This window comes from Narcine bancroftii, chromosome 11 (assembly GCF_036971445.1).
Source record: "Narcine bancroftii isolate sNarBan1 chromosome 11, sNarBan1.hap1, whole genome shotgun sequence".
In the NCBI taxonomy this organism is placed as follows: Eukaryota; Metazoa; Chordata; class Chondrichthyes; order Torpediniformes; family Narcinidae; genus Narcine; species Narcine bancroftii.
In genome coordinates this window covers 104,111,931-104,137,137 of record NC_091479.1, presented here as the reverse complement: position 1 = coordinate 104,137,137, position 25,207 = coordinate 104,111,931, and the positions used below count along the sequence as shown (strand labels likewise).

Sequence of the window (25,207 nt, the reverse complement as noted above, 5' to 3'; positions counted from 1 at the left end):
TGTCAGTAATATATCTTTACCTCCTGTGGATGCTGCAAGACCGGCCAAGTTCCTCCAGCATTTCTGTGTTTTGACTGCAATCACAGTGTCTGCAGACTCTCATATAACCATATAACCATTTACGGAGCGGAAACATGTTTCACTCTTGCCCACTCTGTCCAGCCGGGTGATGAGGTACATATCCATGCCATTTCTGTCATTTAGTTTGCAGCCTTCCTGGAGATTCAGGTGTTCCTTGGCTGCTCCAGGACATTTCTGATCACGTCTGCTGTTGGCTGTACTTCCAGTTACCTGGGACCTGATTGCTGGAATTCCCTCTCTATGTGTCTCCATTTCTCTCCTCTGTCTTTCAAACCCGACTCTGCCAAGCTGTGTTCAGGGATGCCTTGTTGGATAAAGCCCACGTGAATAACCTTGGGGTCTGCCGCTGCATTAAAAGGATGTGTGAATGCAAGTTAATGTTCCATCACTCACATTGTAAGAACTTGGAGACGTCCTGGAGTTGGGGAATGTTATGCTTCTTGTAGCCACAGTACTCCTCCAGCAGTGGGAACACGGAATTGTGTTCATGGCAGCTGTGCGTTGGATAGAGTGACTTGAGTTCCTGGAAGACAATACTCCAGGTATTCTTCTCCTCCTCTGTGTATTCCACTCTGGGAATGTCATTGCCACTGCAGCAGAACAGAAAAAGGAAGTTAGTCTGAGGCTGGAGCTAGGCTGAACCTTCCATCAGATGAGGTCCTCATTGTAATAGATCTAAGAGGATGGAGTGCCATTCAGCCTAGTGCCTGCACCAAACATGATGGCCAAGTTAAGCTAATACTCTGCTGCTTGCATGCGAGACATATCCCTCTGTCCACTGCATGTTCATGAGCTCATCTCAAAGCCTCCTTAACGCTGGTGTCATATCGCCTTCATCACTCGTTCCAGGTACCTACCACTCTGTAAAGAAACTTGCCTCACACATATAAACTACTCCACCCCTACCCCCACTTTAAACACATGTCCTCTAATATGTGACATGTTTACACTGGGACATCAGATTCTGGCTGTCTCCCCTATCAATGCCTCTCATAATTTTATAAACTTCTCCCTGGGGGCCACAGCACATTTAAGTAAAAGGCCTTTTTCTTTCCACATTACATAACAGAAATTTCTTTTTTTTTGCTTTTTATGTAGTCGGTGGAAGTACAGAAGAATCCAAAATGTGACTGCTTCACAGAGAAGGGAGGTCCACGAACTGTGAGCAGAGTCCTCGGAGAGGGTGGGGAGGAGGGGTGGGTGGGAGGCAAAGCCAAAATAAAACCACAGATTCACGTAGCCCATCCCTTCCAGAGCAACCAAATTAGTCCCACTTGCCTATATTTGGGCCATAAACTTGTCTTTCGAACTTTGTGACTGTACTCACTTCTACAGCTGCTTCTGGCAGACCACACTGTGGGTGAAAAATCTGCCCTTCTGTCCTCTCTTACATCTCTCCCCTCTCCCCTAACTCTATGGAATTATCTACCCTAGAAAAAGGTTCAAAGTTCAGATTTATTGTCAGAGTACATTACGTGACATCACATACTACCCTGAGATTCTTTTTCCTGCGGACGAGGTGGAATTTCTAATTACTGATAACTGTAAGCCGTACTTGAGAAGAAAGAAATGTGTACCAAGACTAGTAAACATTCACTTTATCCATGCCTCATGTGATTTTGTAAACCTCTGGAAAGACCGCCCTTGGCCCCCAACACCAAAGAATGATGACCACCAGGCTGAACTGAACATCAGGACTGAACTCAGGTTGCAGCCAGCAGCTCTAAATTGTGCCCACCTTCCTTCCCAGAATATTAACCATCAACATTAACCTCGCTACATCTGTATAATAAAAAGTGCTGGGGCAAAAGGAGTGCTATTTGAGCTAAGCAATGAGAGAAAACCTATATCAATTACTTAGACAATCAGAAGTCGTGCTGTGAATCCTATTCTGCTTGGCTACCGGTTCCTAGTGCATGCTAATTATTTGGATTGTGGAATAAATGGCTTTGTGGCCAAGTCTGCGGATAATGCAAAGGTATCACAGTTCGGCGGCAGCAACCTCCTTTGAAGAAGACCGCAGAGCCCACCTCACTGACAAAAGACAAAGGAGGAAAAACCCAACACCCAACACCCAACCCCAACCCACCAATTTTCCCCTGCAACCGCTGCAACCGTGTCTGCCTGTCCCGCATCGGACTTGTCAGCCACAAACGAGCCTGCAGCTGACGTGGACATTTACCCCCTCTATAAATCTTCGTCCGCGAAGCCAAGCCAAAGAAAGAAGATGTGGAGGGGCAGGTAGTGAGGGGGAAACAGGGAGGCTACAGAGTGACCTAGATTAGGAGAACAGGCAGAGAAGTGGTAAATGAAATCCAATGTTGGAAAGTGGACGGTCGTGCACTTTGATAAGAAAAGGGCCAACTGTTATTTGGATGGGAACAAAATTCAAAATTTGGAGGTGCAAAAGGACTTGGGATCCTCGTGCAGAATCCCCAAAAGGTTGACCTCCAGGTTGAGTCAGTGGTGCAGACGGCGAATGCAATGTTGGTGTCACATCCAGAGGGGTAGGATACAAGAACAGGGACCTGATGCTAAGGATTCATAAGGCACTGGTGAAGCCTCACTTGGAGTACGGGGAAAAGTTTTGGGCTCCTTGTTTAAGAAAGGATGTGTTGGCATTGGAGAAGGTTCAGAGAAGATTCACAAGAATGATTCCTGGAATGAAGGGATTGGTATACGAGGAACATATGACGGCTCTTGGGCTGGTCTGCTTGGAGTTCAGAAGACTGAGGAGGGATCTCATTGAAGTATTTTGAACGCTGAAAGGCCTGGATGGAGTAGATGTAATAAAGTTGTTTCCCATGATCGGCTTCAGGATTGAAGGACGCCTTTTTAAAGCAGAGATGCGGAGGAATCACTTTAATCAGAAAGTGGCAAAACTCTGGAATTTTCTGCCACGGGCCACTGTGGAGGCCAAGTCATTGGGTGTATTTATGGCAGAGATTGATAGGTATCTGAATAGTCAGGGAATCAACAATAATGTGGAGATGGAAGGGGAATGGGGCTGAGTGCGATCAGCTCATGAGGAATGGCAGGGTAGACATGATGGGCTGAATGGCCTACTTCTGCTCCTATATCATGGTCTTATGGAAACTTTCTTTTGAAAAATTTACTTCCTTTGATTAAACTCAGAACTTGGGAAAGAGTTTTAAAAAAACAACAGCTCATCACAGCTGTGAAAGTATAAAAATAGAATATTAATTAGGTAAAATACATCAGGCACCAGAAATGACTCATCGTGTTCAATTTCCACTTGAATGTAAATTCTAACATCTTCAGATCATGGTCATTCAATATTCAGGCCTTTGTAGTTCGACCTGATGGAGCTGAACTCAACAACAAAGCTTGCTTGCATAATAAACTTATTTATGCCAAAGCCTCACTTGCCTGCCACACAAGAGAAAAGCAGAGTGTCAGAATATATTTGGGTTGTCAGCTATTTACAGAAATTAGAGTTTCTGAATCTTTCAGCTCGCTGGAAGTGCTCATCGCATCCCTGAAAGGGGCTCCAATCCAGTGACGGGGATTCTGCTCATGAGATATGGACTCACCTTGCTGTTTTTCATTGCCCCCTCATTGATTGGACGTTTCAAGAGCATAGAGGGTCATAAGATCATACAGCAAAGAAACAGACCATTCAGCCCATCCATCTCCCATTTCCACTCATCCCATTTTATTTTCACCCTATACCAAACATGTACAAAACCTTAAGGATAGGAACACAAGTAGGCCATTCAGCCCTTCCTACATGTTCATCCATTCCACAAAACCATGGTTGACCAGTGTTATGATCTTTCACTACCCCACATCCCTTTAATATCCAAAAATCTATTGATTTCTGCATTGATTCCTTGGAAGTGAATTCCAAAGATTCAACACCTTCTGGGTGAAGAAAATCCTTCCCATTTCAGACCCCAATTATCCAGAGACCGTGTCTCTTGGTTCTGGACACTGCTCAATCTCTATTCTGTCAAGCTCCAGGAAGGTTGTATATGTTCAAAACATACCGGGGCAGGGGGAGGGGGGGGGGGGGGGTTGTAGAGCTCGTCGAAAGAACCAAAGACTTGTTGATCCAAACCAAGGCTTTTATTAGCAAAAGACAGGAGCTCTTAGGGGTATAGGTTCATTGAGTGTAATTGGGCAACACGGGCTCATGGGCTGAAATAGCTGTATACCTAAAAAAAATGTTTAAATGAGATCCTCTCATTTTTCTAATTTCTGGGAGGTGCAAGTTCAATCTAGTGAACCTTTGTTATATATCTGAGGTTTCACTTTGCATCGACAACTAACATCCCTTTGCTGAACACCATGAGTGACCCCCTATTGACCAAGGCCAATAGCTCTAGAGCAGTGGTTTTCAAACTTTTACTTTCCACTCACAAAGCACCTTAAGTAATCTCTAGGCTGATTGCATCAGAGGTTTGGATCTGGAGCTCGGGTTACCGATGGATCAAACAGGAGTCTGCGCGGCTGCAGAGGCTGCAGGAGGGCTGGAGGCGAATCCACGGACACTCGGTGTCTCTGAAGGGACTCTGTTTTGCTTCTCTTTCTCTTGTAACGTAAGGGATACCGGGCAACACTAACGACAACTTTTTATCTGCCTTATGGTCACAGCCCTCATAGAGAATAAAACTTTACCACTACTGTGTCTTGACTCGACGGATCGTTAATTTTAAACAGAGGAAGATGCTGGAACTGTGAGCTGCAGAGCACATCAGTTACAAGAATGATGGTAATAGCAGGATACGATCAGAATCAGAATTTATTGAAGTGAACAAGCCCTGAAATTTGGTGTTTTGTGGCATCACAGAGAAAACATTCATGTTATAACCATCTTACAACATTACTGTGTAAAAAAATAGTACTGCATAAAAAGTAAGGCAGTGTCTTTGGTTTATTGATCATTCAGGAATCTGATGACGGAGGGGAAGAAGCTGTCCTTATGCCTGAGTCTCCATCTTTAGGCTCCTGTACCTTTTCCTGATGGTAGCAGAGTGAAGAGGGCCTGGCCTGGGTGGTGATGGTCCATGAGGATAGAGGCTCCTTTTTTAAGACACTACCTGGTATCCTTTTTAAGACAAGCCAACAGTTTCCCATTACTTAGTAAAAACACGGAACAGTACAGCACAGGGTCAGGCCCTTCGGCCCTTGTGTCGGCACTGAGCGCGATGTCAAAATCAAACTAAACTGTCCTGTTTGCACGATGGATCTCCCTCCATTCCCTGTCTAGATACCTCTGAAATGCTACTATTGGACCCCCTTCCACCTCTATCTCTGGCAGCCATTTCCAGGCACCTACCTCTAAAAGATCTCCCTGGACATCTCCTCACCTTAAATGCATGTCCTCTAGCGTGCAACTCTTTTAAGATTCCAACCTCCCACCCTATCAATGCCTCTCATCATCTTATAAACCTCTATCAGGTCTCCCATCAACCTCCAACCCTCCAGAGAAAACAACCTTTTTGTCAACCTCTCCCCTTAGCTTGGTGGTTCTTAACCTTTATTTTCCATGCACATACTACCTTAAGTAATCCCTTACTAACCACAGAGCACCCATGCCATAGGGCCTCTGTAGTTAGTAAGGGATTACTTAAGGTGGTTTGTGCGTGAAAAAAAGAGTTGAGAACCACTGCTTTAGCTCAAACTCCCTAATCCAGGCAACATCCTGGTAAACCTCTTCTGTATCCTTTCCAAAGCCTCTGCATCCTTCCTGCAATGGGATGACCAGAATTTCACACACTGTGGTCGAAACAATGTTTATATAACAGCAAGTGACTTCCTGACTCATCCTTAATGACCTGCCTATTGAAACCATGCACACCATACACCTTATTTACCACCTGTTCTACTAGCGTGGCCTCTTTCAATCAGCAATGGACCTGGACCGTCCCCTCCCCCCCCCTCATCCCCACCCTCTGCACATCAATACTTTCTCCAGCCTGGCACTCTGTGGAACAATGGCAAGGTTTCTTGATGCTGAAGGTGTGGAGATGTTCAGATACTGAGTGGGTTTAAGATTGAGATTTGGTCTCTCAGTGAATCGGGTAATATGTGGACAGGGCTGGAAATGTGGACTGAAGGAGCAACATCTGCGGAGCAGCCTTACGGAGTTCAACATCCCACCCTCGCTCCAAACTCTTTATACTGGCTTTTGTTATACTCACTGCCTATAGTTGTACGCAATGTCAGCGAACTCCTTCCTCCTGGCTCGATACACTGGATCTGTGAAGCCCTGAGAACAGGCAAGGAACAGGAAAGGCTCAGGCTTGAGTTCAGAGGTAATGGGGTCATGTTTTTGATTGACACATTTCAAACAGCAGTTCCAAGAGAGCACACAGAGGGAGCTGGCTGTGTCTAATTTAACAAATGCAGAATGATTATGTTCTCATTCTGTAAAGATACCTCTTTGTAAAACCTAATGCATCTTGGTTCAGGAGAGCCAATTAAATCTTATTATGTTACCTCAATTACACTAATAACTGTAATTTGTATTGCGTTAACAAAAGTCTACGATCTGTTCATGAAAAACAACTAGTATGAAATACTACAGCTGCCTGTAATTTTCATTTACTTGCCCGTGTGTGTGCGTGTGTGCTGTGTGTGTGAGAGAGAGAGTGTGTGTGCTTGTACATCCCAGACCGCGTGATGAGACTGGACTGTGATGAGATTACCAAATTCAAAGATGGAATGTGACCATGAGGAATATCAAATCAATGGGGAAGATCCCTCAACCCTCTTGAAGGAAGACAAGTTTTCCTGGGCCTATCAATTTTATGATAGCTCGCTGGACACAAAGTTTGCCTGCTGCATCTTGAGAACAGGAATGTCTGCTCTTCAGAAGTAATTGATTGGGTGTGAAGGTGTTTAGAAACATCTGAGCAATAAACAATACATCAAAGTTCTGGGAAAAGCCTTTCTCCAGCACTTTTGTGTACTGCACTTAGCCCCAGCATCCATAGATTTTCTTCATTAATCTCAGCATTCTGCCCTGAATCCAGATTTTTCCTTTCATTCCACAGGGGCTCCAGAGCTAGGGCAGCAAGGACAGCCATTGCAGAAAATCTGTGGAACGGACAGCAATCTGGATCATAGGTTACAGGAGGTGACCACCCCGTAGTGTTGCTACACATGAAAATGGCCAAACAAAAAGCAAACAGTATGCTGAACCTCGTGGCAAAGTTTGCAGAGAGGCCAGAGGATTGGGAAATATTTAGAGTGCAACATCACATGGCAAAGAACAATTTTAGAGAGGAAAAAGATAAAGTCTGGGAGTAAACTAACAAATACTGAGAATAGATAGTGAGAGCTTCTACTGGACACATGAAGGAAGGAAGTTCCCAAAATAAACACTGATCACAGACTGAAAAATTAATAGAGGAACAACAAAGATTCGGAATTTTAGATCAAACTTCACAGCTGAAGCATTAAGAATATCCCAATAATAATCAATATTTAAAAGGCTACTCGGAGAGAAAACAATCTCTCTCTGTGGAGAAAAATAGGAGACAAAGTAAGGGCCAAAAGGCCTGAAGATTAGGGTCTGAGATGAAGTATCTGTGTAGATGGTGGATGTAGTGCAGAGGTTCTCAACCTTTAACTTTCCACTCACATACCAGTACCACCTGAAGTAATCCTAGGAGATAGGATGCTGTAGATGCTCTGTGGTTAGTAAGAGATTACTTCATGTGGTAAGTGAATGGGGGGAAAAATGCTGAGAACCACTGAGTGCTACTGGTTCCATGTAACCCACTATTACCTGTTGCGCAGTTAGGTGGTTGGCGACTAAACCGGCTCCCCCACCAGGCTGGCCTGGTGTGGAGGGTGGCTAGACACCCTTCAGGATGAAAAACAAGATCTGTCAAAGGGTGGACGAACCCTCACCATGCTGCTGGATCTGGGAGGGGATGTCAAGAGGGTGGGTCAGGACCTGTGCAACCTCCTACTCACCTAAAATCCATTCATGCACACGCTGTTCCTTTCTGAGGAGTGGGGTATCCTCATATCAAACCTCACAAATGGACTGAAAGAAACCATCACCATCCTATGGGATGGGTAGCCAGAAGCAGAAGACTCCCTAGATTCTATAGAGATGTCACAAGACCGAAAGGCTACAAATGCAACACAATGATTCAGGGAAGGTGTGAGGTGAAAGCAGGAAACTATGACCAGTTACCATAATATCAGTGGCTGGGAGAACACCAGAACCCCTCTTTGGAGCTGATGGCAGGACATTTGGAAAATTTTAAGGAAATCTGGAGACATCAGCATAGTTTTCTGAATGGGAAAAGTTTTGAAAAAGTTTGCTAGAGTTCTTTGTGTATGTAACACCAGGGTGGATCAAGGGCAACTAGTCGATGTAGTACATTTGGATTTCCAGAGGCATGGTTGACCCTACAGGATGCAGCAGTGAAATGAACATATATACATGACTCAAATTATGTTATTTAAAAAAACTGCACTGTTTTTCCTTTCAATATACACGACTATAACACTACCAATGTGAAAATACCTTGCAATGTATTATTTTGGTGTGAATAATTTTTTTTTAAGTCACGAAGGTGTCAGCTCTCTGGAGTGTGAAAGGCTGTAAATGCAGACCCCACTCCCTTCCAATGGTTTGCACTCATACAGCACCATTCAGCAAGTCAGCTCTCCTCTGCACTAGCCCCTTGCTATCCCATCAGGCATTGTGTTACACAGAGTGGGGGAGAATATATTTCAGGGAAATTAGCTTCTTACTGGATGGTCAGCATCAAGTTCTGACCCGTAGCTCAGGATCTGGTTTGCAAATCTGTCCAGATCTTGAATTGTGCGAGGAAACCATGGAACTGGAAAAGGAAATATAAAAAAAATTAGGATATCGGAAATAGGACCAGAGAAGGCTATTCATCCCCTTGCTCCCTGCTCCTCCATTCAATACACCTCAGTCTCTCCTTCCAACCCCAATCCTCCACCTTTCATTCTTGTAAATATCCAGAACTCTAGCAAGCTTTTAGTGACAGAGTATCCAAAGCATCTCAAACCAGCAAGAACGGAAGACACAATTCAAAAGGGTTAAATTTTAACTCTAAATTTATTAGTGACTATTAACAATACTGCTTATAAAGATATGATATCTGTACATTTGTTATAGATACTTACAGTGGTGTTAATCGGGTTAAGAATTATATCAGTGGTTCTCAACCTTTCTCTTTCCACTCACAGACCACCATTGGTTCTCTGTGATTAGGAAGGGATTGCTGAAGGGGGTCTGTGAGTGGGAAGGGAAGATTGAGAATCACTGCTCTAGACTCAATTGTTACTGAAATATTTTGCTCAAGACAAATTGTCATTAGCCCATTTCCTTTGGAGTTATGAAACCGTGCACATAATGAGTCAATTAGGTATGATTAAAACAGTGGTTAAAACATCCCACCTTAAGCAGTCCCTTACTAATCACAGAGCACCGATGGCAGAGGAAATACTTAAAGTGGTCTGTGAGTGGAAAGAAAAAAGTTGGGAACCCCTGTAATGAACCCCACTACAAGTATCTATTACAAATATACAGACATCATACGTTCATAAACAGTGTGTATGTGCAAAACCCTAAACCATTACAGTCTGTGTCCAATATTCAAAAAGGAAAAATCCCCCCCAAAACCCCAGGTCAGTCAGTCCAAAAAACACAGTCCCCAGAATTCAATCTCAAATCTCAATTCAGTTCTTTAACTGATTAACACAAGGACATCATATTGAACGTTGGAAAGAGAAATGACTGATGTTGCATTGCCGTAAGCTTGCGAATCCTTTTTCAAGGCTTCCTTAGATGAATTCCCTCAGTTCTCAAATTGTGTTTTTTTTTTAAACCTTTCATAAAGTTATGAGGCATGTGCTTCCGCACAGCTCTCCTGGTTGGTCTCCGTTGCTCCAACTGCCATTCTGAATGCTCCATTCTCAACCCAGGTGCACCACAAGTCACACAGAGTGTTCCATCAGAATTCCATAGGCTTTATAAGAAGGTGGCCACACTAGGAATCTGGTGGACCTTCATTGAATTATTAGTACCAAACAATATAGAAGCAGGAGTAGGCCATTCAACCTTGTGTTTTTTTTTCATTTACTGAGATCATGTCAATTTTGTGCCTAGGTTGGTCCAATCAGCCTCCTTTATAAACATCACAAAACTAATGACTGGATGTTGAGATCTTACTTGAGAATGAGTGACAAAATTGTTATCTTTTATCTTGCCTTCGCATTGTATTCCCAACTCTCTTCATATCTTACAATTAATGGACAGAACTCAATGAAGGGCTCAAGCCCAAAATGTTGGTTCTGTATCTTTGCCTTTGCTCTATAAAGGACACTGTTTGACCTGCTGAGTTTCTCCACCATTGTGTTTTTACAATAAATAATCTTCTGCGGATATGGGGATTGGACTTGTACAATACTCCAAATGCCATCTCACTAGGGCCCTGTATAATTGAAGCAAGGTATCTTCACCCTCATTCTCCACTCCTCTTTTACTAATGTCCTCTTGTTCTAACGTTCAATAACCACTTGCCACCCTCATGAATTGTTAGTTTCACCTGCATGAAAGTTAAGATTCATTGAATAAATGAGGCCTCCCTGATCTCTCTGAACAACATTCAATTTCTCATAATTTGGGAAATATTCAGTTCTTCTATTTCATTCTATCTAAGTTGATGAACTCACATTTTCCTTTTATTATACTGGAGCTGACACGCCTTCACCAACTCAAAGAATCTGTCTGCATCCCTCCAAAAACCTCTCCTCTTGTCCCACAGTGTCACCGAGCTTTGTTACTTCGACAAGTGGGTTTGTAACAACTTTTCGATAATGGGTCTGTGACCCAAAATGTCAACTCCCCGTTGATGATGCTGACCTGGTGATCGACGCTGGTGTTTTTTGGTTTGGTTTTAGATATGTAGTCCCTGAGATCCTCATCCAGCTCTCTGATGTATATGTTGATCAAAGGGATGTCCCAGTCACAGTCTCTGAGCCACAAGAAGACCTGCATTCTGGCCGCTAATCCATACTTTTGCACAAACCAGTTCATTATCTGTATACTGGGTGTTCTAATTTTATTTCATAATTTCCTGTATGGTATTTTATCAAAGGCTTTCTGTGAGACCATGTATCATATCAACTGTTTCACCATTCTTTAGCTTGGCTTCACGGACGAAGATTTATGGAGGGGTGTGTCCACGTCTGCTGCAGGCTCGTTGGTGACTGACAAGTCCGATGCGGGACAGGCAGGCAGGGTTGCAGCGGTTGCAAGGGAAAGTTGGTTGGTTGGGGTTGGGTGTTGGGTTTTTCCTCCTTTGTCTTTTGTCAGTGAGGTGGGCTCTGCAGTCTTCTTCAAAGGAGGTTGCTGCCCGCCGAACTGTGAGGCGCCAAGATGCACGGTTGGAGGCGAGATCAGCCCACTGGCGGGGGTCAATGTGGCAGGCATCAAGAGATTTCTTTAAGCAGTCCTTGTACCTCTTCTTTGGTGCACCTCTGTCTCGGTGGCCAGTGGAGAGCTCACCCTAGAACACGATCTTGGGAAGGCGATGGTCCTCCATTCTGGAGACGTGACCCACCCAGCGCAGTTGGGTCTTCAGCAGCATGGATTCGATGCTTGCGGACTCTGCCAGCTCGAGTACTTCGATGTTGGTGATGAAGTCATTCCAATGAATGTTGAGGATGGAAGCATTCTAGGAGCCGTAGGTGATGCCGGTAGAGGACCCATGATTCGGAGCCGAACAGGAGCGTGGGTATGACAACGGCTCTGTACACGCTGATCTTCGTGTGTTTCTTCAGGTGGTTGTTTTTCCAGATTCTTTTGTGTAGTCTTCCAAAGGCGCTATTTGCCTTGTCAAGTCTGTTGTCTATCTCTTTGTCGATCCTTGCATCAGATGAAATGGTGCAGCCGAGGTAGGTTCACCATTATACTACTGATTAAAACCTCAGAAAAACCTCATGTCACACAGATTCACATCAACTCTTCCCTCTCCCAAAATTATTTTCTAGATGGCCTTTTACCACTGCTTTAATAATAGATTTCAGCACCTTCTCTACTTTGAAGGACAGGGCTACAATTTTTTCCTCTCTCTCTCAATCTCCCTCCATCCCTCCCTCCCTCTCTCCTAACCCCCTTTTTGTCTTTCTCTCTCCCTTCTTTTTTCCCTCCTCTCTTTTTATTTCCCTTTCTTTCTCTCCCTCCCTTTCTCTTTCTCTCCCTCTCCCCTCCCTCCTTCCTTTAATTGTGGGTTTACATTTGCTACCTTCTAATCTGTCAGGCTCATTCTGAGATCCAGGGAATTTTGTAATATGCTGACTGAAACATCCACAGTGATCACCGTCGCGACTGGTCACCAGGTCCTAGAGATTTAATGGTTACTGTTTCTCCAATATTCATTTTACTCAAGTTGGTTCCTTGAATGATTTTAAGCCTGTTGTTTGTCAGTGTTTCTGGGGGGTCATCTGTGAGTTCTTCCATTCTCTATTCTCTTAACCTCACATGAAAAAAACCTACATTTTAAAAAAATTTTATATTCCTGGTGAACCTCTCTCATTGTTTGTTTTTGTGTTCCTTGTTCCTGCCTTAGTCCTTCTTCACTGAATTCTCCAATATTCCAATACTGAGGCTTACTGTGATTTTTAATAACATTATAAGCCTTTCGTTTTCATCTGATGCTAACTAACTTCTCAGCTGGACTGCTTGTCGAAAGGGAAACTGTAATCCTTAAAATCTATGTCCAAGTCCCTTAGAGCAGCCATTCTCAAACTATGGCCCCCTCCTGACTAAAACACAAAAATTATTTTATTATTTCAGTCTGTGGACCCCCCCTTAAATGTGCTGTGGACCCGGTGGGGTGGGGTTGTTGTGGTTGCTGTATGTGCCAGTTGAGAATGGCTGCCTTAGACATGAGTCATTTTGCTGTTGTACCTTTTAAAGTAGTCCCGATCAATCGTCGTCCATTAACCTCCTGAAATCTCATGCACATAAACCTCCAGACACACACTCATGCTCACCCACACACACGTGCTCGCCCCCACACACACGTGCTCGCTCGCCCCCACACACACGTGCTGGCCCCACACACATGTGCTGGCCCACACATCCCCCTTCACAGAGACATGCTATTTGCACACTCATTTAATCCGACAGACTTACAGAAGGTCACCTAATTCATGGTCCGACACATCCACATGATAACCTTTGTAAGTTGTTCACAAAAGAAACTAATTAAAAAAAAAACTTAATTAGTGTCCTGCTCTAAATTGAATGAAACAATCTTTGGTTGTTTGCGGGCAATCCATTTGGTTCACAGATGGATGGAGAACAGTGAGACATTGCCCCCTGCCCAACTGCACTACCACTGTCTCGACGTATAGCAGGGAGAAAGGAAAATACAACACCAAATATAAATTCTCATTAAACAAAACCAAACTGACAGAAAATAGTGTCTAATAAGGGAATGGGAAAGGGGAATGGATGGGAAAGTAATAAGCAGAGATGACCAGCGATCATTGAAATTAGACTAACTAATCTAATTGATCCTTGCCCATTTCTAACCTTAATTCTCTGTCTGGGACCTCACTGATACTGAGTGCATTGATGGTTGGAAGGCAAACATCAGGTCAGCCAAGGAATAGGCCTCAGCACAGGGCAGTTAGCCAAGCTTCTGATCTGACATTTATCCTGACCTGTTCATTTATCAAACAATTCTTTTTTTATTTCAGTTCCCCAAACAAGCAGCAAAGTAGACCTTCTGATGGGGTTAGTAGCCCTGAAATTTGTTAAATTTATGAGAATTTGTGACTTGCATTAAGCACTTCTCCAAACTGAGTTAACAACTCAAAACTGCTTCGGGGCTTGAAAAAATACCCATCCCTCAAGATCTTGGCCTCCTGTTCACCTCGAAAGAATAATAAATCTCCAGCAAATATAAAGCTTCATTCTGTAACTTCCAATCACCTGTCTGTCAGTGTCTTGTGAATGCGCTGCATTAAGAAACAAAATCATTTAATAAAATAGTTTTTAACTGTAACTCTCACAAACAGAAATCAGATTGATACCTGGCCACATGATGCTAAATGAGAACTGGTGGCAATAAATCTGAAAGGAAGGCCTCGGGAGCGAAGCTTTCTGTTCCTTTGCAACAGCTGTATTGTCACTAACAAAGTTCAATTAATATTTTTAGATACGGAAATGGATTATTTGCTCGAGTGCTTAACTCATTTCAGCTGGTCGGGGGGGGGGGGGTCATGAATGGTATCTCCTTTGTTGGGTTACACTGCATGAAAACGATAGATTTCTCTCATTTCTGAGATTTCCTGTTTTTTACTTATTCTATCCCTATTTCTCAAGGAAGGGCTCAGGCCTGAAATGTCAGCAATATAACTTTACCTCCTTTGGACACTGTGAGTCCGGCTGAGTCCCTTCCGCACCTCGGTGTGTTTTTACTACAATCACTAGTCACTTACCACTAGTCTCTAGACTTTCCTGCTTCACCAAGTTTCCACGTGAAGCTTGGATCACCAAGACCATTTTATTCCCTCAAGGTTAGGCAAAGATTTGGATTTATACATCACCATCCATAATCTAATGATGTCCCAGTGTACCTCAACACTGAAGAAGTACATTTGAAAGATAGTTATAATTGTGGAAAGCCTCCAGCATCTGATTTTTTTCTCAGGCACGTACCACTCTCTGTGTAAAAAAAACTTACCTGTGACGTCTCCCCTAAGCTTCCCTCTATTCACCTTATACAGATGACCTCTGGTATTTGCTTTTGTTGACCTAGGAAAAAGATGATGCCTGTCCACCCTATCTAAGCTCCTTGTAATCTAATATAACTCTAATAAGTCAACACCCATCCTTTGTTGCACTAAAGCAGTGGTTTCCCAAACCTTTTCTTCCCACTCACAGACCACCTTCAGTAATGGCTATGCCATCTGTGCTCTTTGATTAGTAAGGGATTGCTGAAGGTGGGATGTGGGTGGGAAGGGAAGGTTGAGAATCACTGCTCTAGACCTAATTGTTACTGAACCATTTTGCTTGAGAAAAATTGTCATTGGCCTATTTCCTTTGGAGTTATGAAACGGTTCACATCATGAGTCAATGAGGGACGATTAAAACAGTGGTTTTCAATCTGTTTTTTCCCACTCACATCCCACCTTCAGCAATCCCTTACTAATCACAGAGCACCCATGGCGTAGGAATACTTGGTTCATGTGAGATGTTCTCCAATCTAGGCAGCATTCTGGCAAATCTCTTCTGCACCCTCTATAAAGCATCTGCAGCTTTCCTGTAATGAGGCGACCAGAACTGAATGTAATACCCCAAGTGTAGTCTAACCAGAGTTTTGATGTTTTCGATGATTGCCGAGCAATCTTAACGTCCGTGAAGCTGATCCAGGCTCCAGGCTTTTGACAGGACACTCATAAATATCTCAATGAGAGTACGGGCATTTTCTCCTCTTCGAGAGTCTTAATGACTAATACTAAAGCTTTCCTCAGCACTGCCTCAGAGTAGCAGCCTGGATCACCTGTTGGATTCTGCACAGTATCCTCAACCTTGTCTCTAGCTCTGGAGCATATGAACTACAGCACACGTTCCAATAAATTTTATCAATTGGAAAGTCGTGGGTTGGCGCAGAATGCAGACATGATTAGGAGTTCCATAGCTGTTCAGATAAACGTCATGTGTTGGAATCATTTGTCTATGACGGTAACTTGCATAGGATTACCAACATAAAACCTACTAGGATGCACAACAGAGAAACAGGCCATTCAACCCAACCTGTTCATACCAGTATTGAGTTCCATATGAGGATCCTCCTGCCTCCCCACCTCTAAATCTATCCACGTAGCCACCACTCCCTCATACACTCTTCTAGCTTCATTTATAATGTATCTGGAGCAAACCATTCACCGTGGGAGTGAGCTTCACATCCTCACATTCTCTGGGAAATAAATTTGTTCTGAATTTTGGGTTCACATTCATTCTAGTTCTCGACAACCAGAAGCATTCTGTCTAAATCAAAAGGCACAAGCCTGGGCGGCAGTATGTGTTGTGAGGAGGAGGCAGATTGGCTTTGGGGGTGAGGGGGATCATGGACAGGCTAAGTGAATGGGCGTAGAAGATGGTAATTGGAGTCTTCCATGGAAAGCTTTGAAGCCATCACATTGGCAGTTTAAAAACAAAGGAAAGTAGATTTTTTTTTAAATGTTGAGAAACTGAGAAGTCGCTGTCTTCTGAGGGAGCTGGTGCTCTTGGACATGAATCGTTCACAGTTCACATGGAGTAGCGGCGGGCAGTTAGGAAGGCAGACAGTATGTGAGAGGGCATGAATTCAAGAGGAAAGGTTCCTCTTGCACTGATATCAGCTGCAAGGAGGCCACATTGTGTGTGTCTCTACACAACTATGATAAACCAAACACAAGAAGGGTTCACCAGATGGGGTTATGAAGAGAGGTTAAACTGACTAGACTTGCGATAGGTCATAAAAATGAAAATTGCTCTTGAAACATACAACATTCTTATAGGCTTGACTTGATACTTCAATGAAGTTTTTTTAAATTGAAAAAACAAGGGTCAGCCACTCAGAAGGGAGACGAGAAGAAATATCTTCCCTCTGGGGGCACTGAATCATGGGATGAGATTGTGGTGGAGGTTCAGACTCACCGTAGATGCAGATAAGATCAACAGATTTTTTTTGGATGATCTGGTGATCAAGGGATATAGAGTTCGTACAGGAACGTGGGATTGAGTAAAACAGTCAGCCAGGACCTTATTGAATGGGAGAACAGGGAGGGGCCTGCTGCCTTTACACCTCATGATAATAGTTATTGTCATACACATTGTACAATGTACATATGTACTGAAATTGGATCTTAGTATAAGCCCCGGTCCTATCTCCATCATGAACAATAATCCCAGTTAATCCTGATGATTAACCCTAAATCATGGGCACTCAGTGATTGGAGGGGGAGGTGGGGTTTCAAGAACCTGGAATTTAAAAATAAAACTAATTAATCATGGCCCCCATAAGACTTGCTTGGATTGTGACTAAAAATCCCAAGGTGTTCCCCACTTTCCTTCAGCAGAGGAAATTTGCCATCCTTAACCAGTGTGATTCCTGATACATCAATGGGGTTGACTTGGAAATATCATACATGGGACAGGCCCTTTGGCCCAACTTGTCCATGCTGATCACGGTGATATTCTGGGATCATCCCATTTGCTTGCATTTGGTCCACATCCTTCTGAACCTTCCAGTCCATAGATTTGTCCCAATGGCCTTTCAACATTGTAATTGTCCCAACTTCCATAGCTTCCTCTGGCAGCTCATTCCAGATCTGGACCACCCTCTGAGCAAAAATTTGCCCCTCAAGTCCTGGTTAAATCTTCCTCCCCTCCTTTTCAAGTCATCCAGCGAGGTGCTTCGTTCAAGTGCAATCAGGGATGGACAGGATTTATCCATGATAAATAAATAAATGTAGAAGTGACTTTGTTCCAACTGGCCACTCTCCTCCTGACCATCTCTCTCTCTCTCTCTTTCCACCAAACCAATTTACCATCTGTCTGCTACAAGAACCATTCCCCATCTCTGCCTTGTGAGTTCAGGCCAATACAGAGGGCAGCAGGGTGAAGGTTAAGGTTATAGTGAGGGTGAAGGTTAGGTTGGTAATGTGAGGGCAGTGGCATAATCATCCCTCATAGTACTCGGTCTCCCTTCTTGGAGGTTTCGTGTCATTGTAAACTGCCAAATTCTGTTGCCCCATGCTTTCAATACCCTGGACCTGTCCTTGGCTCTTAATGGAATTAGCACCTTCCCCCTCTCTCTGTGCTTGTTTCATGTCCAGAGCATCTCCTGGAGCAAGTTTCTGTTAAAGTGGGTGACTTGGTATCTGTTCTTTAGTAATCCCTCAGTGGATGGGCATTGGGTGTAATTGGAGAAGGTGTGGACCCAGCACTAAATTTACATTCATTCCCATTTTAAGAGTTGGGATTGAGGTTAGGGTGCAGTTATGGTTAGGGTTCAGGTTATGGTTAGATGGCCCTCCAAAAACCCACATCCAGGTGGCAAAGCCATAAATCACTGTCTTAAACCACCCTGGTGTGAATCCCATTAGTGATCCCAAGGATAAAGATTTCCCCATCTATGGATGTGAAAACAATGAGGGAACCTGGTATCGGGGGTCTGTCCCTCAATTAAACTAATTATTGCTCTTTGAATTTCCTCCTCAGAGTCAAAAAAAGACCCTAATGCCTTCGCCTTTAATGGGCACTCCACTTGTATTACAATTGTAAGGAATTAACATGCTGCCACCTGTGTCCTGTATCTTGTCCCGTGATAGTTCATGGACGGTGCCGGTAATGTCCTGGCGCAGTGTCAGGAGGATCTCCTCCAGGATGGAGATGCTCTTACAGTCTAGGTTAATGAAGAACTCGTACTCTCCGTTCTTGAGGTGGGATGGGCGTGATTCAATGTGAGTGAGGTTCACACCCTTCTCCTGCCAAAAAAAAACAGGTCCCTTGATGAAGGGAAGCCTTTTACATCGAATCGTCAACAACTCATTATGTTTACTACCTTGGCCACTGTTCCTGACAGTGAATACCCACAGTCTTACCATTCCGTGTGTGTGAAAACATCCCTCGCCCTTCAGTTTTGTAGCTGTGAAACCTTGCTTTCAACTCCTTGACGTACAGAACCCATTTTCTTTTGTCAATCTCATTCAAATATACCCAAATCTAAAGCAATTTTATTGCACAAACTTACCATCTCCACTGTGTTTACATGTTTTGCACTGAGGGCCTAACAGCACTGTTTCGTTGGCTTTTACTTGTACAATTGGATGATAATTTTTTTTTTAAACTTTATTTAAAATTTTATGACATGAATAAAAAAAAAATTACATTTAAAGAAATAATAAAAAATAAGATAATAAAAATTAGAATACTACATCATTAAACTACACAAATTAACCCCCCCAATAATTATAACACAACATTAATCATCTAATTTAAAATTAGACCAACCCTCCCCCCAAAATAAAGAGTGAACAATTAATTAACAATATTGTAAATAAAATAGAAAAAACCCACTTACAAAAAAAGGATAAAACTTAAAAACAAAAAAATTACTAACAACAAAAAAATATCAATACTAAAATAATACCCTTAAACATATATTTAAATCAAACATAATACATGTATTTAACAAATGAAATCCACTTTAAAACTAAGTTCAAATATTAAAATCATATATCAACCACATATCTGTTATTCAAAAAAATCATAATTAATAATACATAAATACAGAATTTCCATTAATACCAAGTTTTCTTTATAATTCATCGAGAGAACAAAAACATCCCTTATAAAAACAATCCTATAAACTTTTTATTCCCTTCCCCTCCCCTTATATAAAAAAGTTCAAACTCTTATAAAATTCTCCATATTCTTCATTTATAACATCTTCAAAATTCTCTATCAAAATTAACTTAATTTTATTAAACTCTTCTCCCTCAATGTATTTGTACTTAATTTTCTTCTTCTTCTTATCACCTTTCCCCTCATCTTCCTCTTCATCTAATTCAACATCCTCAATTTTTGACTTATTATCTTCTGTGACATCATCCTCTTAAAAAAGAAAGAAAAAAGAGAAAACCCCCCCCCCTCAAAAAAAGAGAAAAAAAAGGAGAGGAAAAAAAACCTACTAATTCCCTCTCAATTACAATCAAAACAAAGAGAGTTTTTAAAAAATAATTATTTATTTTAAAAAAATAATTTAAAAAAACCTTCACTTCTTAACCCAAAAATTAAAAAGAGAAAAAAACAGGTCGGAGGTCACAACTACCTCCTCCTGTTTAATCCGCCCAAAGCGGTAACTCCCCCAAAATATTGGGTGTGAGATAACTCACAGGTAGCTGATGACTTCTGGAAACTAGTGCCCACCCAGTTCCCTCTCCCAACTCCCATTTCATTAAACTATCATCATTATTTAAACTATTTAAGCTCTTCTCAAAAAAAAGATAAAAGATTTATTTTTTTAAATCAACGTTACCACTTCGGTCACCATTGCTTCCATTTCTTTTAAAAATCTGGATCCCACCTTACATCTCTACTCTCTTTGGAGACCTTGAAGGACTACATCGTTCCTGAAACTGCATGATTGGTAGAGACTAAGCAAAGTCCATAACCTCTTTAGGATTGTCAAAGAACTTTGGCTAATTTCCATCCTAAAAAATCTTCAGTACCGCAGAATACCTGAATGTTCCCTTATGACTTTTTTTCCACAACCGTTCTATCACAGAATTAAATTCGCGTCGTTGAAACATAATTTCTTGACTCAAATCTTGATAGAAGAAAACAGGATTATTCTGAACCATCAAAAAAGATCTATTTTGCTGGGCATTTCTAATAGCTGTACGTAAAATTGTCTCTCTGTCACAATAGTTTAAACAACGGATCAAAACAGATCTTGGATTCTGTCCTGAAAAAGATTTTCTTCTTAAAACTCTATAAGCATGTTCCAGTATTAAACCTTCAGGGAATTTATCCTGTCCTAACACTCGTAGAATCCATTCAGTAAAAATTTTTCTTGGATCTGGTCCTTCTATCCCTTCTGGCAAACCAACAATTTTCACGTTGTTCCGTCTAGATTGATTCTCCAAATAATCAACCTTTTTTGCTAAATTTTTATTTTGGATCTGCAATGTTTCAATTATTCTATTTTCATCTTGCAGTTGATCCTGTGCATCGACTAAACCTTGATCACACATTTCAAATCTTTCAATGGTTTCATGCTTAAAAGCTCCATTAATGACTTCCGCCATCGCATTAATCTTGGAAATAAACAGGTTCACAAAATTAGCTAAGTGACTCGATACAGAATATATCTTATCTTCAAGATCCTTAACAGACATTTCAACAGAAGTAGATTCAGGCATAATGGGGTCTTGCTGTTCCTTAGAGACCACGGGATCTTCTGTCCCTTCCCTTGATTTAGTATCTTTTCTAGCAGTTTGACTTCGTATAAAAATCCCTCTCAAAGTCCCCCCAGCAATGCCAGGAGACTGAAGATCAGAGTTATCTTTAAGCCAAATCTCTTTAATCATCTTCACTGAATCGATGTCTGGAAAAACCGTTGTAATTAAAGGTGCATTTTGCGGCGCCACCACTATAGCAGTCGAATGACAACTCTTTAACTCTCCAGCTGGTGGCGCCCCAGCTGATTCAACTGTCCAAGCCTCAGCAACAACACCCGCAGTGGCCACCGTGCAAAACACTGGCACCCGTCCAGCCCCTTGTTCTGAAAGCTGTTGAGTGCGACCTTCAGAGAGCCTCACCGGCTTAAAACGGAGCTTCAATGCCGAACTCTGCACGTCCTCCTCTGGATCCATTCTACGTTGAGTCCTGGCTTCTTGTAAACAAGTAGGCTCAGACAATTTCGGAAAATGTAGTTTTTTAACAGTCTGTTGATGTTTTCTTTTACCTTTTTTTTTTGCAGATAAACCATTAGGCACTAATCGAACACCTCTTATTATTTATAAACTTTTAAAAGAACGTTAACGGGCACTTAAAGACCAAACAATAAATCAGAGTCAGGAGAGGTCTGGAAGGCACGTCTGTTCCCTACGCCATCTTGCCACACCCCCAATTGGATGATAAATAAAGTTGAACTCAATTGAATGAAACTACAATTTTCAGAACTTTATTTATATTTTAATTTCCACCTTTAAGGCACTGATGCCTTAATATCTTTCCTGTGATGTGGAATCCAACACTCAATCAAATGACAGAAACAAGGTGTAAATGGATATGCAAGAGACTGCAGATGCTGGATCCCAGAGCAAACCACTAACTACAGGAAGAACACAGCGAGTCAAGCAGCATCTGTGGAGGAAAAAGGATAGCTGACGTTTGAGGTCCAATACATGCTTCAGGACTGAGAAAGGAGAGAGGGAGTGCAAAAGGCTGCATATAGGTGGCACAACGTTATTCTAGCACCAGTGAAATTTGAATCCGACGCTGTATGTGAGGAGTTTGTACCTTCTCCCCGTGTCTACATCGCTTTCCTCCCCATGGAAAAAATCTGCTTCAGTCAAGCGAGAAAGATTGTAGTGTCATGCAACAAAAGCTGCAATGACTTTCTTCTCCCCTGCTCTTTTGTAACAGTAAAGTCAACAGGTCTCCTCTGCTGTACTGGCTAGAGGAATTTTCCACTGCTGAATGCATAATCGAACCACCCATGGCCATAAAGGTCATTGTCAACTGGATGACAGACAGTCTGTAAGGTGTTGTCAGCTGTGGCTCAAGGGGTAGAGCTTCATCAAAGTATACATACATTCCTGACTGAATCCACAAGTTTGAGCCAAATGATGCCCTTAATGAAGGGGAAACTGGTGCCCAAGTTGGTACTGGCCGAGTTCACAACCCTCTGTAATCTTTTCCTGTCCTGTGCTTTGGCACCTCTGTCCCAGACAGAATGCTCTCCACAGAGCACCTGTAGAAATTTGCAAGCGAATCTCCTCAAACTCCTAACGGAGTCTAGCCACTGGCAAGCCTTTTCCATGATTTCCCCATGTGATTTATTAATTCAGGAAATGTGGCCATTTCTGATGACCCTCGCTGGGGCATTTAAGGGGACAGTGAACATTCAACCATTCAGGGAACCAAAGACAGACCAGGTAAAGACAGATTTTCTCAGCTACAAGACTTTAATGAGTAAAATTTTGTTGTCTGTTTATAAATGAGTTTACTGGAGAGCACATGCATTTGGGAATAAAAGGGGTTGAGATCAAAACATGTGAAAAGAAAAATAAACATTTCTAAACACACCAAGCTGAGGGCATAGATCTGCATGCCTAGTTGCTTCAGAATTGTCTAATGAAGTGAAATGGGAGTTGTGGGGCGAAAGTCAAATGAGGAAGCTGATAGGTTGGATCACTGCCTGGCAGATGACCCCGCTGTGACACTTGGCAGGAAACGAACACCATGCTACATTACAGGCACACTGGCTCGAGTGTGTCTGGCTTTGAGAACATTCATGCTGCAACATACATAGAATGCAAACAATGTGTCAGGATTGTTGTTTGAAGAGCGGTCTCAAAATTGTTGAGGACATCTACCACCCCGCACGTAGCATCTTTCAGCTGCTCCCGTCAGGGGAGAGATCCAGGAGGATCAGAGCCAGCACCACCAGGCTGAGGATCAGCTTCTTCCCACGGGCAGGGAGAATGCTGAATGTCCAAAGGAACGGCTCACACTGACCCTCCAAGAGTCTACCATGTATTAAATAATAACTATTTTTACATATGTTTATACATACTGCATATGTGTTGCTTGTCTGTATGCTTGGTTTATGTTTGGTTCTGTGTCTGCACGTTTTGTTCCAAGAACCAGAGAACACTGTTTTGTCTGATTGTACTTGTACAATCAGATGATAATAAACTTGAACTTAAGTGCAAAGGTTTGAAAGGTAGAGTGTTAAGTAGTGTAGCCTGTGGTTGGGGGGACAAGAGCTCTTTCCTCTGGAAGAGGCTATGGGGAAGGGAGAATGTGACTAGACAGGTCCCAATATAATGAAGAGGTTAGTGGAGATAACAGAGAAGTCCCCATGTGTGTCAACGTTGACTTAAAGGCCACGGGGTTGAATTAGGAACTCATAAATTCATTCAGGAGAAGGTTCTTTACTTGAAACTTCTCCTTCCTGAACTTGGTAGGATGAGCAACTCACTATCAGTATCCTCTCATGGTCAACGTGCCCAGCAATGAGGCCCTAATCACAGTCGGTGACATTGGGTAGGACACTGTTCACACCCCCACCGCTCTCTGTGTGAAGAGGTTCACCCTCATGTTCCTCTAAGCTTTTCCCCTTTCACTCTTAACCTATGTCCTCTGGTTTGTATCTTACCTACCCTCAATGGAAAAAGCTGGTCTCTCCCCCTCATAATTTTAAATAACTCTATCAAATCTCCCCTCATTCTTCTACGCTCCAGGGAATAAAGTCCTAACCTGTTTAACCTTTCCCTATAACTCAATTCCTGAAGTCCCAGCAACATCCTAGTGAATCCTCTCTGCACTCTTTCTATCTTATTGATATCATTCCTGTAGTTTGGTGACCGGAACTGCACACAATGCTCTAAACTTGGTCTCACCAATGTCTTATACAACTTTACCATAACATCCCAACTCCTGGACTCAATACTTTTCTTTGTGAAGGCCAATTTGCCAAAAACTCCCTTGACAACCCTATCCACCTGTGACACCATTTTCAGGGAATTATATATCCCAGACACGCTTCAGGATGTTTCTCCAACTCTTCCTCCTAGAAGATACTTCAACCCTTCTTGATCTGGACTAACATTTCAGTGCCAGCTTTTGCTGATATTAAGTGCCTTCGGATGACACAAGAGGGCCATCATACTGGCCTCCATTGTAACTCTCTACCTTGCCCTTCCTCTGTACACAGCTCGAGGAGTGTGAGAGAAGATGTTGACGATGATAAAACAAGCACAATGTACAGGTGCACCAAAATTCCTACTTGCTACAACTCAAAAGATGTGTAATTATTCTAACCCAATAGGCCAAGCGACAGGACACGGGATAATAAAAATGTAAAGATAGTTAAATAACTATTCATAGCCTCAGCTCGTTAAAGAAAAAAAGTTGATCTATTTAGGTGCTTGCAGAAGAACCCTTCCCACTACACCAGATATAATGTGACACATTGTGGCGGCACGATTAGCACAGCAGATAGCACAACGCTGCTTCAGCGCCAGCGAACTGAGTTCAAATCCCGTGCTGTCTGTAAGGAGTTTGTACGTTCTCCCCATGTCTGCACATGTTTCCTCCAGGGGCTCCTGTTTCCTCCCATCTTTCAAAACATACCAGGGTGGGGGGCTAGGTTAATTGGGGTACTTGGGTGGGACAGGCTCGTGGGCTTGAAGGGCCTGTTACTGCGCTGCACGTCTACATATAAAATTTCAACTTAAAAGTAGGTCTCTGATCTATCAAGTGAACTTTTCCTATTACGGTTGGGGTTACTTTGCCCTCATGGTGACTGATACGAATGCAGCCTACCTCCACAGGCTGACCTTGGGTGAATTTGCACCAGAGTACAAA

General features: G+C 42.6%; 1 protein-coding gene across 8 annotated transcripts in view; it reads right to left on the bottom strand.

Annotated features, from left to right (window-relative positions):
- Window positions 1-25,207, bottom strand: part of pah (phenylalanine hydroxylase) — a 61,223-nt gene that overhangs the window by 26,920 nt on the left and 9,096 nt on the right. For 7 of the 8 annotated variants that reach the window (XM_069904405.1, XM_069904401.1, XM_069904406.1 and 4 more), the window contains 4 exons: window positions 18,408-18,591; window positions 8,824-8,912; window positions 6,249-6,316; window positions 475-671 (listed from right to left, as the gene is read on the bottom strand). In XM_069904405.1, the coding sequence (XP_069760506.1) occupies window positions 475-671; window positions 6,249-6,316; window positions 8,824-8,912; window positions 18,408-18,591 (538 nt within the window). The remainder of the gene's footprint in view (window positions 1-474; window positions 672-6,248; window positions 6,317-8,823; window positions 8,913-18,407; window positions 18,592-25,207) is intronic. The other variant, XM_069904407.1, reaches the window with a different exon arrangement.